We start from the raw sequence: 12969 nt of genomic DNA on the forward strand, positions 1-12969 counted from the left end.
CGGGGGGGCGGGCCAAGCCCGGCCAATGGCAGCGGGGGCCCCGCACGGCCCCGCCGGGACCCGCTCAAAACGCGCGCGGCGGCGGCGGTGCAGAGCAGCGCCCGGCCACGCTCCCGGTCCCTGCCGGCCCCGGCCCCGCTCTCGGCCTCGACGGCATGAAGACCTACTTCACCATCGAGATCAAGGATGGGCGCGTGCAGCACCACGCACCCCGTGTCGTGGCCACCCCCGGCAACCAGCGGGCAGGTGGGCACCGGGCAGGGGAGGGGGCAGCGCGGGAAGGGTGCCCATCGGGATGCGGGATGAGGAAGATGGGTAGTGCAGGCAGGTGGTGTCTGTCGGGAGGCTGGGTGGGGAAGATGGCAGCTGGTCAGGATAAGTATGAGTGGGCATCAATCAGGGAGGTGGGACTGGAAAAGGTGGGGAGGTGGAGGTAAAGGGTGCTAGCAGACAGGTAGGCACTGGCAGGGCCATAAGCACAGTGGGACAGTGCTCCTGACTGGATCGTGTGCACAGTTGGGCAGTGGAGCAAGTGGGTGCCAGTGGGCAGGTGGGTACTGAGGGGTTGGTGGACACCAGTGAGCAGGTAGAAACCAGCAAGCATGTGGCAGCAGTGGGCAGGTGGGTAGTGATAGGCCAGCCAGTCTCTGATGGGACACGTCAACAGTGGCATTTGGGTGCTGGTGACTTGGAGGCTGAGCGTGGGCACTGCCAGAAGAGTAGAGGCCGTGGGCAGGAGCATTCCTGGCAGCCCTCGCCCTTTGGCAGGGATGCTTAGCCTGCTCAGGGCATCTCGGTACTGGGAGGCCATTTGGCCCTGCATCTGCCCCCATCCCCACCCTCCTGTCACCTTTGTGCCCAGGGTCCCTTCTCCATCCCCACGGCTCTGCCCCCTTGTCTGCCCCATGTTCATGCTCTGTCCCCACTGACCTGCTGGTCCAGGGGAGTCCACACTGGTCCTGCTCTGTCCCACCCCCACTGCCACATGGCATCTGATCCAGCCCTGTCCCTGACCCAGCCCTGCCTGTTCCCTGGCAGTTGTGGCTGGCTCGTGATGTTCCCGGGGCTGTCCCTCGCACCAGGGGGTCTTGGCTCCAACTGGAGTGTTGCGGAAAGTGCCCTTTCTTGGGGAGAAGGGCTGAGCCGGCATGGCAAGAGGGGGCTGGCTTCCCCGTCTTTTGGCTGTTCCCTGAGCCCTTCCCCTGTGCCAGAGCTCAGTGCCTGCCACTGAGGCAGGATGCGTGCGGCAGCCAGGCAGCCCAGCCGGAGCCGATCTCCAGGCGCAGGGCTGAGCCTGCCGGGCTGGGGCAAACCCCACATTCCCCTTGCTCCTCTTGCAGAGGTGACCCTGGGGCTGCGGGGCACTCCCATCCACATCACCACCATCCCCAGCAGTGGTGGCAGCGTCTGCAGCGTCAGCAGCATCAGCAGTAATGTCACCAAGGTGAGTGCTCAGAGGGGCTGAGTGATGTGGAGCCATGGCTGATGTGGGCACCGGCTCAGGGTGCTGGGCTTGGGAGCAGTGACCCATGGTGGGGCAGGTGGGTGCTGACAGTACAGTCCAGAGGCTCTGGCTGGTTCTTTACAGCCTGGGGAGAGACCCTAGGGTCTGTGTGTGGATGTATAGCCCCAGCCACATGAACCCCCATGTACTGTGCTACCCTGCACTGTATGTCAACGCGGGCTGGGGGTGGGGAGGGGGGAGCTTTTTGTGGGTTTCCATCTGTTTTAAACACCTCTTAGGCTGGTGGCAGCTCAGGGAAAAGCCCATCACCACCCGTTTCTGCTTTCCCTCCTGGGAGTGGATCTTGACTGTGGCGCTGGGGACCTAGCGTAAGGGGGGAATCTTCCTGAAGGTCTCTGACCCACCGTCAAGACACAGGCTGAGATCCTGGCCTCTCCTGCTTTGCAATCCTGAGCCAAGAGCAGAGCAGCAGAACCCAGCCTGACTGGCTTGAGGGATTCTTGGCCCCCCTGGGTGCTGGGGGCAGGGGTGCTGGGTGTGTATAGGAGGCAGCCCTGTGCATGCAGCCCTTCGAGTGCTTTTATCTTCTGCCCATCTAGGGTAATGTGAGGCGCTCGCACACGGGGCCTTGGCAGGAGCCAGGATGTCAGTCATGGCGCTGCCTCACTCGTGGCCCTGCATGCGCCCAGCTGCCTTTGTGGGCACGGCACCACCGGTGGCTGTGGTACTGCTGGCTCACTTCGTCCTTGGGTCAACCCCCACCAGCATGAAGCAGGCAGTGCCTGCAGCCTGGCAGGGCTGCCCTCCAGTGCTGCCTGCACTAGCTGGCGGGTCCCACTGCCCACGGGCAGCTCACCGCATGCAGAGGGGTGACTTCCCCATGCTAATGCGCTTGGACAGGCTTGTCCCGAGCAGCCTGTCAGCTCTCATTAAGGTATTAGCAGCACTGCCTGGTGGGGTTGGGGGCTCAGCACCCATTGACTGCCTAGCGGGAGCCACGGCTGGCAGGTGTGTTTCCAGCGGGCAGGGAGGAGGAGGAGGAGGAAGCGGCAGTGGTGCTGGCAGCCCTGCCAGGTAGGGTCGATTGGAGGGACTGGCAGGGTATGGGGTTGTGGGGACAGAGGCTGTTGCAGCATGGCTTCTCGCTGGTGGGGTCTTGCCTATGCCCGTTGTGTGGGGACCTGGGGCATTTCTTGGGCAACACAGGGGGACAGAGGCCCCCAAAAATCATAGCTGGTGGCTGAGGCTTTCACGCCAGTGTCAGCCTGGTTGTCGGTGTGTTGTGGGTGATGCTGGCCAGGAGCAGAAGGGCACTCAGACGAAAGGATGTGTGGGTGGTCCCTGGCCCTGGAGTGCACCCAGCATAACGATGGTCGGGGGCTGATCCTGCATGGGGGCTTTACCCCACCTGCTGTGCCCCACAGCCCCCCCAGGCTGGCTTCGAGGGTGCTGGCAGCTGTCCAGAGAAGGGGGGGCCGCCTCTCCAAGCCACTTGGTCCTGGAGCTGGAAGTGTTGCCAAGTGTCAGTGTCTGCCTCGGCACCCCTGTGCAGGACCCCGAGCAGCTGTGACAAGAATAGCCCAGTGGGCGCGGAGCCGTGCCAGGCCAGCCTCCGGCCGGGGGTGGTGCCCCCAGCACCCCTATAAAGGACAGAGGACAGTTGAGCGGGGCTCGCTGCAGCGTCTGCTGGCACCAGCACTGCCGCCATGCCAGGGGTCGGCCTGGAGGGGCTGGTGCAGGCCAGGGCGGCTGAGCTGGTGGAGCTGCGGCGAGAGCTGGGGGCTTTCTGGGGGGTGGTGGAGGAGCAACTGGAGCAGGCACTGCAGCAGGTGCAGCCCCTGGTGCGGGCGCTGCAGGCGCTGGAGGAGGAGCACCTGGAGCTGCGGGCAGAGCTGGTGCGCCTGGGCTGCCACCTCGACCTGCTGACACTGCGGCTTGGGCCCCAGGAGCCCCCCAGGAAGGACCTCAGCACCCTATTTCTGGAAGCACAGGACCCTTGCGCCCACTTTGAGGGCATTGAGGAACCCAGTGGCCCCGTGGCCCATCCACCCACTTTCTCCAGCACGCGTCAGCAATCGACCCTGCATCTCTCCCGGAGCAACAGTGGCGTGAGTGTGGGCAGCCCTGCCCCACGGCAGCGCCCGGCGGGGGGGGAAGGGTGGGTGGCACTGGCCCATGGGGCTCCTGGCAGCCCTGAGGGTCTCTGGAGCCACAGTGAAGCCCCTGGCATGAGGTGGGACCATGGCTGCCATGCACAGGCAATGCAGTGTCACTGGGATCTGCCACCATTTGGGCTCACTGCTGTGGTGGACAAACGGTGTCTGCCTGCTCTGCATTGCTGGAGGGCAGGCGGCCTGCAGGCAGTTGTCCTGCACCCTGTGTCTGACACAGCAGTGGTGAGGTGCAGGTGGTGGCACGGCTGCACATGGCTGGAGTCACCTCCTGCCAGTGGCTTTGCCATTGGCCAGGTGCTGGTTCAGGGCAGGAGGACGCGGGACAGGGCCAGGTGTGTGGCAGAGCTGCTTCAGCCCAATGCCAGCACCTCCTGCCTGCTGCTCCCTGCCCTATTCCGGGCCTGGCCCGCTGCCTGCCACACATTGCTGGGGGATCGTGCTGAAAGGGACTTGGCTTTGCTCTGGTGGGGGCCGAGCTGGCCCAGATCCTGAATAGGGATGCGGGGGAGGCTCTTGATCTCCTGCACAAGCTCTTCTCTCTGTTAAGTCCCTTAATTCCCTGGAAATCCCTTGTGCTGCTAAGGGCACGCACTGGCCTTGCCAGCACCTTGCCCACTGCTGGGCAGCAGGCACTACCCAGCCTAGAACATCCAGGCAGCCCCTGCCTGCTGGAGGGCCCCATCAGCCTGCCGTGATGGGGGCTGGGGAGTGTTTGGGGTCATTTTGGCAGCGAGACTGGGAGCAGGTCAGCAACTGCCAGGCCCTCCCAGGGCAGGGGGTGCTGCAAGGGGGGTGTCACACTCCCCTGCCTGACTTGGTCGCCGTGGATGCCTGCACCGTCCCACCATCTGTGAGCTCTTGCGTCGCATGTGGCACGTTTTCTTCAGGGTCCCCACTGCCTGTGGCACTGGGCAAGTGTCAGGGCACTGGGGAACTTGGACCCTGAGCAGCATAGGGAGGAGTTGGGGGGTAGCCAAGCTGGTGGGGGCTTAGTCACACTGTGCTGTCCTTGTAGATGGAGCCCAAGGGGGTGGAGCAGTCCCAGGTGCCGAGGCTGGAGCCAGAGCTGCCCAATGGCATGGAGAAAGTCCAAGTGAGGGAGCTGGAGAGAAGGAGCAAGCTGAACATTGAGGAACTGAGCAGAATCGAGGATGAAGATGTTCTGGATAAGATGGTACCTCCTCTGCAGCTAGGGCTCCTGGGGAAAGGCAAGGGGGAGCCTGAGCTGGTGGCAGAAGGGTGGTGCTGACCTCCGCCTCCTCCTGCAGCTGGATCAGACAACAGACTTTGAGGAGCGGCGACTGATTCGAAATGCCATGCGGGAGCTGCGCCAGCGCAAGCGAGGTACTTGGGGATGGTGACCCCCACCCCAGGTAGGGGCTCTGGCGGAGGCGTTGCAGGTGGAGCTGGCAGGGTGCTGGAGTGGGGCCATCTGGCTGTGGTGAAGCAGGAGGGTGCATTGGGTTTTCTGCTCCCCTGGCTGTGCTAAGCTGAGGACATCATCCTTCCCACGAGCCAGTTCTGGACTGGCAGCAGCCCGCAGGGCCCCTGTCGTAGTAGGGACTGTGTCCACTGCCCCTGCCTCTTGCTGATGCTGTCTCCCACCCGTGTTTGCAGACCAGCGGGAGAAGGAGCGGGACCAGCGGCTGCAGGAGACAAGGAGCCAGGCTACAGCAGGGAGACCTGGCCACACCACGGAGACCACCACCACCCAGAGCACCCAGTCAGCTGATGGCTCGGCACGCAGCACCGTCACCAAGACTGAGCGCCTCATCCAGTCTAGTATGGGCTGTGCTGGGGGGATGCAGTGCTTGCTTGCCCTTTTTGGGGCTGTGCAGCGTCTTTCCCAGTACTCTGCCACTGCAGCTTCTCTCTGCTGCTCTCAATGCTTGTCCTGGGTCTGGCTTGACAATGCTGGGAGCAGGACTGTGGTCCAGGGCTTGGTTTTACTGCATCTCCTCTGGCTTGCCGAGAGCCTGCCTGGGGATCTTTAAGGGATCTGCTCTGGCAACTTCCCACCTGATCCTCTGCCACATCAGAGTGGCAGGGGCCTTGTCTGCACCTTGGGCCTGTCTCCTGTCCCCCATACCTCTGCTCTCCCAGTCTTTGGGTGGCTCAAGCCAAGAGTCACTGCAGGGGGCTGAGGGATGCTCCTTGCTCCTTTGCACTGGCCTCTTTGCTTTGCATCAGGGGCATGTGCCATCTGTCGCCCCTCTGCCCATACTCCGGCTATGGCTCTGCCACCTGGGACTTCTCCCTGTTGCGCTATATGGATTCAAGGGTGCTTGGCAGCAGTGAGTGCTGCTGCCCTCAGCCGCAGCTTATCCCCCGTTGCCTTGCTCCCTGCAGGTGATGGCAGCAAGACCTCCCGTACCACAACCATGGAGTCAAGTTACGTGAGGAGATCAGACAGTAAGAGCTTTTATTGCCCTTTCCCCGCAGCATCCTCTGGGCATAACACCAGGGTTACTGCTGCTCTCAAGCCGGCCCTGCCTCTGGTGTGGGCAGAGCCTCCCACCAGCCAGGCACTGCTTCCCTCAGCTCCTGCCCAAGGCCTCTCTCTTTCTCTCCCTGTGCAGATGGCAACAGCACATTCGTTCAAACTAAATCATCCTACAGCTCCTCTTCCAAGAAGACAGGCAGGTGAGCAGTGGTGCCTCCCTGGGGCCAGCCCCAAGCAGTCCCTGTCACGCATCTGCCCAGCTTGCAGTGTGCTCATTGCAGAGATGTCCCCAAAGTCTCCTGGTCATTGGGGCACACTTGCTGTCTCCAGCTGTCCCCTTGGGTCCCTCCATGGGCATGGAGATGTGTCTGGTAGCTGGGACCCTTAAGCCACCCTGCTTCTGTCTCAGGGACATGGAGGTCTCTGAAGCACCAGGACTGCCAATGGGCTGAGGCCACTATGTGCCTTTCCCCAGACTGCATGCGGTCCCCTTAGTTTCATCTGTCTCTCTCCCAGCATCTTCGACCGTGAAGATGAGAGCGCCTCCAGGCAGAGCAGCCTGGCCGCGCTGGAGCGGCGCCAGGCTGAGAAGAAGAAGGAGCTGATGAAAGCTCAGAGCCTGCCCAAGACATCGACCTCACAGGCTCGCAAGGCCATGATGGAGAAGCTGCAGAAGGAGGGTGGGAGGTGAGGCTGGGCCAGGGACAGGCTGGCTGGGGTGGTGAGTGCCACATGGATAATGCCCTGTGTCTTCTGCTGCAGCTCGCCCAACTCTGCAGCAGCACGCACTGCTGTGCAGCGCTCCTCCAGCTTTGGTGTGCCCAACGCCAACAGCATCAAGCAGATGTTGCTGGACTGGTGCAGAGCCAAGACCCGAGGCTATGAGGTGAGTGCCACCTCCTCTTCCCCTCCCTAGGACCAGTCACTCTGCCCCTCGGTAACTATCCTGCCCTTGCAGCATGTGGACATCCAGAACTTCTCATCCAGCTGGAGTGACGGCATGGCCTTCTGCGCCTTAGTCCACAATTTCTTCCCCGAGGCATTTGATTACAGCCAGCTGACGCCCCAGAACACAGCTTATCCCCCGTTGCCTTGCTCCCTGCAGGTGATGGCAGCAAGACCTCCCGTACCACAACCATGGAGTCAAGTTACGTGAGGAGATCAGACAGTAAGAGCTTTTATTGCCCTTTCCCCGCAGCATCCTCTGGGCATAACACCAGGGTTACTGCTGCTCTCAAGCCGGCCCTGCCTCTGGTGTGGGCAGAGCCTCCCACCAGCCAGGCACTGCTTCCCTCAGCTCCTGCCCAAGGCCGCTCTCTTTCTCTCCCTGTGCAGATGGCAACAGCACATTCGTTCAAACTAAATCATCCTACAGCTCCTCTTCCAAGAAGACAGGCAGGTGAGCAGTGGTGCCTCCCTGGGGCCAGCCCCAAGCAGTCCCTGTCACGCATCTGCCCAGCTTGCAGTGTGCTCATTGCAGAGATGTCCCCAAAGTCTCCTGGTCATTGGGGCACACTTGCTGTCTCCAGCTGTCCCCTTGGGTCCCTCCATGGGCATGGAGATGTGTCTGGTAGCTGGGACCCTTAAGCCACCCTGCTTCTGTCTCAGGGACATGGAGGTCTCTGAAGCACCAGGACTGCCAATGGGCTGAGGCCACTATGTGCCTTTCCCCAGACTGCATGCGGTCCCCTTAGTTTCATCTGTCTCTCTCCCAGCATCTTCGACCGTGAAGATGAGAGCGCCTCCAGGCAGAGCAGCCTGGCCGCGCTGGAGCGGCGCCAGGCTGAGAAGAAGAAGGAGCTGATGAAAGCTCAGAGCCTGCCCAAGACATCGACCTCACAGGCTCGCAAGGCCATGATGGAGAAGCTGCAGAAGGAGGGTGGGAGGTGAGGCTGGGCCAGGGACAGGCTGGCTGGGGTGGTGAGTGCCACATGGATAATGCCCTGTGTCTTCTGCTGCAGCTCGCCCAACTCTGCAGCAGCACGCACTGCTGTGCAGCGCTCCTCCAGCTTTGGTGTGCCCAACGCCAACAGCATCAAGCAGATGTTGCTGGACTGGTGCAGAGCCAAGACCCGAGGCTATGAGGTGAGTGCCACCTCCTCTTCCCCTCCCTAGGACCAGTCACTCTGCCCCTCGGTAACTATCCTGCCCTTGCAGCATGTGGACATCCAGAACTTCTCATCCAGCTGGAGTGACGGCATGGCCTTCTGCGCCTTAGTCCACAATTTCTTCCCCGAGGCATTTGATTACAGCCAGCTGACGCCCCAGAACCGCCGCCACAACTTTGAGGTGGCCTTCTCCTCCGCAGAGTACGTAGCTCCTATGCCATCATAAGGGCGTAGGGTGGCATGTGGGGTGGTTCTCCCGCTCGCTGCCCAGCGTGAGGGACGCAATGGCACTGGAGGCAGGTCCCCATCAGCATCATTTCCTCCATGTCATGCAACAAGGTTTGGACACCAGGGGGAAAGCAGTGGCTGTGTGGACAGAGCCATGAGAGGCCAGCGCAGCCCAGTCTGGTGTGGCAAGGGTGGGCATGGGGGTCAGTGCTTTCCGGGGGGGAGGCAGAGCACCCAAAGGCAGGGCAGCAGCTCTCCAGGCCTCCCTGGCCACAGGCAGTACATTCCATCCTGGTGTGCTGGATGCAGGACTGCAGCCCCTGGAGAGTAGGGAACAGGGTTTGTCTGTGCCAGGTGCCTCCTGTCACAGTCATAGGAGCTCAAACACCGTTGCAGCTTCTCCAGTCTCTTCCCTTCCCCTTTTGCTTCTGGTTTTCTTGGGTGCTGAGAGACGGGAGTGCATCCAGCTGGAGGGCTGGCAGCCAGCCCCTCTCTCCTTCCTTCTGTCTCTCTCCCACCCACTCCTCCTCCCCTTCAGCACCCTGCCCAGGGGCAGGGCCGGGCAGGTGGGGGTTCCATCCCAGCCAGTGCCCGGGGCGGTGGTGTGAGCTGGGAGCTCCCATGAGCTCCCTCAGTGCTGTGGTGCTGTTTGGTGGAGCGAGAAGGGGGCCATGTGCCTGGCTCTTGGTGCTCCTGATAATGAACTTTTTGCCTTAATTGGGGAACCGGTGCGTGGACTTGAGAGAGCCATCGATCTCTCCAGCCTGGAATCCAGGTGGCCTCTCGTCCTTCCTCCTCCTCCTCCAGCTCTTGTGAGCATCTTCTCCCGAGCTTCCTACACCAGGACTGTGCCATGCGGTTCCAAGTGGAGCTGGGCAGGAGGGCTGGGCTCACCGACCCCATCCTCCCGGCGGGTCTATATATGGGCTATATAGAGCGCCGCTCCACTCTGGAACCCGCTCCCCCAGCACCTGGCGTGCCAGAACACCTCACTCCTCCTCTTCTGTCTGTCCTTCCCTCTAGACCTCACGCCTCTCCACGCTGCTCACCTACCCTTCCCTTCCCTTGCTTATGCCCCCCCCCAGATCTCACTGAATGGCCTTGGCGCGGCGGTGCCTGGAGCCCTCCTGCCCCTGCATCGTGCATCTTCAAGAGCATGCGAGAGCAGAGCAGCATCTGCCCGGGGTGGGGGACGGGAACTGCATTGATCCATGTCTCTTGTTTTCTCTCTTCCTCCCCTCCCCGACTGGGCTGCGGTCACTGGCTTGCCCCTCTCTCTCCCTGCCCCCAGGAAGCACGCGGACTGTCCGCAGTTGCTGGACGTGGAGGACATGGTCCGGATGCGCGAGCCGGATTGGAAGTGTGTGTACACATACATTCAGGAATTCTATCGGTGCCTGGTCCAGAAGGGGCTGGTAAAAACCAAAAAGTCGTAGCCCATTTTCACCCCCCCGGGAGCGATGGTGAGAACCTTCCCCTCCAAATACCTGCCGGTGCCCCACCACCCCCCCTTGGCCAAGGGGCCGGGGAGTGGCCACCACAGCTCGGGGAGAGGCTGGGGGATGCCGGTGGGTGAGGGACGAGTCCTGGTAGTGTTGGCTGGTGGGGCCAGGAAAGGGGTGGAGGTGGCTACCTGGCCTCTGGCCTTCTAGAATAGCACCCATGGGGCTTGGGGAGGAGGGGACTGTCACCCTGGGGGGCTGTTTGCTTTCCAGCCACAGGGATGGCACTAGCTGTCATAGCTCTTCCCTCCCCACGGGCAGGGCCTGAGCCAGGTAATTAGCTGCTGGGGACGCCACTCTGGGTGCTCTGCAGCAGCATGAGCCTCAGCGGTGCTGCCTGGGTGGGGTGAGTCCCCCCAGGATGCCCCAGCATCACTGCTTACACTTGCCCCCTCTCAGTCCTTCCCCCTGTCCTGAGGTGTGCGGGGACTGCCGGCTGCAGCTGGAGGGGAGCTGCAGCCCCTGCTGCGGGGCCAGGCGTGGGCGATGGTGCCCTGCCTGCAAGGCGCTGCCTGCTCATATATGGGCAAGAGCAGGGAGCCTGGAAAGTGTGAGTCAAGGCTTGGGTCCTGTCTCGTCTTGCAGTATTTGTGTCTGTCTTCAGGGGCATCCCAGCTGGCTCTGGAGCCCTTGGTCCCCCAGGCTCCACCCAGCACCAGCACACCGGGACCCAAACAATGGCTTTATAAGGGCAGAGCTGCTTTCCTTGTGCTGCTGCTGCTTTGCCATCACCCCCTGAGCTGGGGCTGGTGGTGGTGGTGGGCCTCTGGAGCTCAGGTAGGGGCTTTCCCAAGGGCTCCCTCTCCCGAGGGTGGCCAAATCATGAGGTGGGGGCCGGTGCCATGGGCTCAGAGAAGACCCATTGCCTCCCTTGACTCCAGTGCAGCAGAGGCCCTGTGGGGAGAGCTGGTGGGGCAGGGTGCAGGAGCAAGGTCCTGGCAGAGCCCTGGGCCGGGTGGCTTTCCTTGGCCTTGCTGCTCCCCAGGGGGCTGGGGTGGGCTGTGCTGCGGGTCTGGGGTGTGCAGTAGGGTTACTGCAGCCTGGGGAGATGGGAAGAGGGCCTGGGGCAGGGTGGGTGGTGGTGTGATGGTGGTGGGCAAACCCTCCTTCTACTCTGAGCTGCTCAGTGCACCCTGTCATTGGGGCAGAGACCCTGCCAGAGGGTGGCCCAGAGGCCAGAGCAGCCGGGCTAGCCATGGCGTCAGCAGAGGGTGTGCTGTGTGCCAAGCAGCCCCTCGGTTCTGGCACAGCCCTTGCCTTGGGCACTTACGGCTACATCAGCCACTATTGGCAGCAGCAGCCTGGGGTGCTCTGGCACCACCTGTCCCCTGCCCAAGGGGGTGCAGGGACCCGACCAGGGCCAAGGAGTGGCAGCAGCGGTAGAGTTGTTTCTGTATCTCATCCACCACCCCCCAGCAGAAAGGCAAGAGGATGCAGGTGGTCAAGTCTCCTCTGTGCCCTGTCTGGCTGTTGCAGTGACTACCCAAACGGTGCTGGCAGCCCCCTCAAGTTGGAGTACCCACGGCTGCCCAGGGAGTCTCAGCTTAGGGGGAGAGAGAGAGCACCTGCAGCCCAGGGAGCTGGATGATGAGAGCAGGGCTGCCTCCCCATAGAAGGGGCAGCAGCAGAAACCAGAGGCTGCAGGGATCAGGGGGACAGCTGTGGCTGCTCTGCCAGGGCCCCCCAAGATTGGCAGCTACACAGACCCCAACACGGCACTGGTGCCCAGCCTGGGAGGTGGTAGGCATAGGCCAGTGCTGAGCAGGTTGAAGCTGGATGGTACCCTCCCTCTCTCCAGTCTGAGACAAGGGTGGGAACTGGGCTGGCACAGCTGATGGGCAGTGGAGCAGGGTCAGGGCTTGTGGCAGGAGCAATGGGCAGCATGTGACCAGGACTGCCCTGTCTGGCCCTGGACCTGCTGGGGGGAGCAGGGGAGGGCACGAGCATGGCACAGACTCGTATGGGCAGGCAGGTCTCTCCCTACAATCTACCAGCATCAGCTGGAGGAGAAGGAGGGTAGGACAGCCTGAGCAGGGGATGACTGCCAACACCAAGAGCTGCAGTAGAGAGCACCAGGATGGCGAGGGGTGCAGGTGGGCAGCCCCCATTGCAGGCAGCATGTGCTCTTCCCAGTGCCAGGAGGGGCAAGACTGGGTGCTGAGGGGTGGGCCCAAGCTGAGCAAGGCTGAGGGCAGCAGTGCCTAGTGGGACCCTGTCCCAGCCCCCATGGTGGGGCAGCCCAACTATGGTTGTGCTGAGGGCTGTGTCTCTGCAGGATGTTGGCGGACTGCGTGCCTCTGGTGGAGGTGGAAGACATGATGATTATGGGGAAGAAGCCAGATGCCAAGTGTGTCTTCACCTACGTGCAGTCCCTCTACAACCACCTGCGTCGCCACGAGTTGCGCATGCGGCAGAAAGAGTGCTAGAGCCTGCCCTGCCTGCCAGCCTGCTGCCCCCTGCCCTCAGGGCTGCTGGCGCACAGGGGAGCTGCCTGCCCCAGGAGGGTCTCGGGGGACCACTGGACCAGCACTGGGGACAGGGGCCTCCGCCACTGGGGCAACCCCATGGCTCTGCCTCACTGGAGGCTGCCTCTAGCTGGCTGTGGGCTGACCCTGTGGGCAGGGCCAGGCAGGTGCTGGCAGGGATGCTCCCCAGCTTGGCTCGCCTCCCGCGCTCCAGCGTGTTAAGTTATTTGTTCTTCAGGAGTTGTTTGTCTTATGGGAAGCACTTGTGTGTCCCTGGGGAGGCCTGGGCATGGCTGCGCCCTTGGGCCCAGGGCTGGCAGGGGTCAGCAGCTGAGCAGGGTCATGCAGCCCAGCCGGGTCATGGTACATCCGGCAGGCATTGCACCCGTAAGTGGTTCTCCTTGCCCCCCTGCAAGGAAGCCCCTCTGCCTACCACAGGCCCTGCTTGGTGCCACCTCCCTTGTGACAGCTCCATGGCCCCGTGATAACACCCTGCTTCCCACTGCACACATGCATCCTGGGGCAATTCCACACCGTGGGGGCTGCAGCACCCATGTGCTGAGGAGTGGGGGGGGGGGGGGGGG

At 62.5% G+C, this 12969-nt stretch overlaps 1 protein-coding gene across 1 annotated transcript in view; it reads left to right on the forward strand.

Moving 5' to 3' along the window:
- Positions 1 to 12950, forward strand: part of SMTN (smoothelin) — a 24059-nt gene extending 11109 nt beyond the window's left edge. Inside the window, exons 10-22 of the mRNA XM_014956615.1 lie at positions 1341 to 1444; positions 2065 to 2110; positions 3131 to 3573; positions 4655 to 4813; positions 4908 to 4983; positions 5257 to 5421; positions 5989 to 6051; positions 6219 to 6282; positions 6599 to 6769; positions 6845 to 6968; positions 8240 to 8391; positions 9710 to 9778; positions 12196 to 12950. Of these exons, the coding sequence (XP_014812101.1) occupies positions 1341 to 1444; positions 2065 to 2110; positions 3131 to 3573; positions 4655 to 4813; positions 4908 to 4983; positions 5257 to 5421; positions 5989 to 6051; positions 6219 to 6282; positions 6599 to 6769; positions 6845 to 6968; positions 8240 to 8391; positions 9710 to 9778; positions 12196 to 12346 (1787 nt within the window). The 3' untranslated portion in view covers positions 12347 to 12950. The remainder of the gene's footprint in view (positions 1 to 1340; positions 1445 to 2064; positions 2111 to 3130; positions 3574 to 4654; positions 4814 to 4907; positions 4984 to 5256; positions 5422 to 5988; positions 6052 to 6218; positions 6283 to 6598; positions 6770 to 6844; positions 6969 to 8239; positions 8392 to 9709; positions 9779 to 12195) is intronic.
- The last annotated feature ends 19 nt before the right edge of the window (positions 12951 to 12969 follow it).

The sequence above is a fragment of the Calidris pugnax genome, unplaced genomic scaffold (genome assembly GCF_001431845.1).
Source record: "Calidris pugnax isolate Ruff unplaced genomic scaffold, ASM143184v1 scaffold332, whole genome shotgun sequence".
NCBI classification, from domain to species: Eukaryota; Metazoa; Chordata; class Aves; order Charadriiformes; family Scolopacidae; genus Calidris; species Calidris pugnax.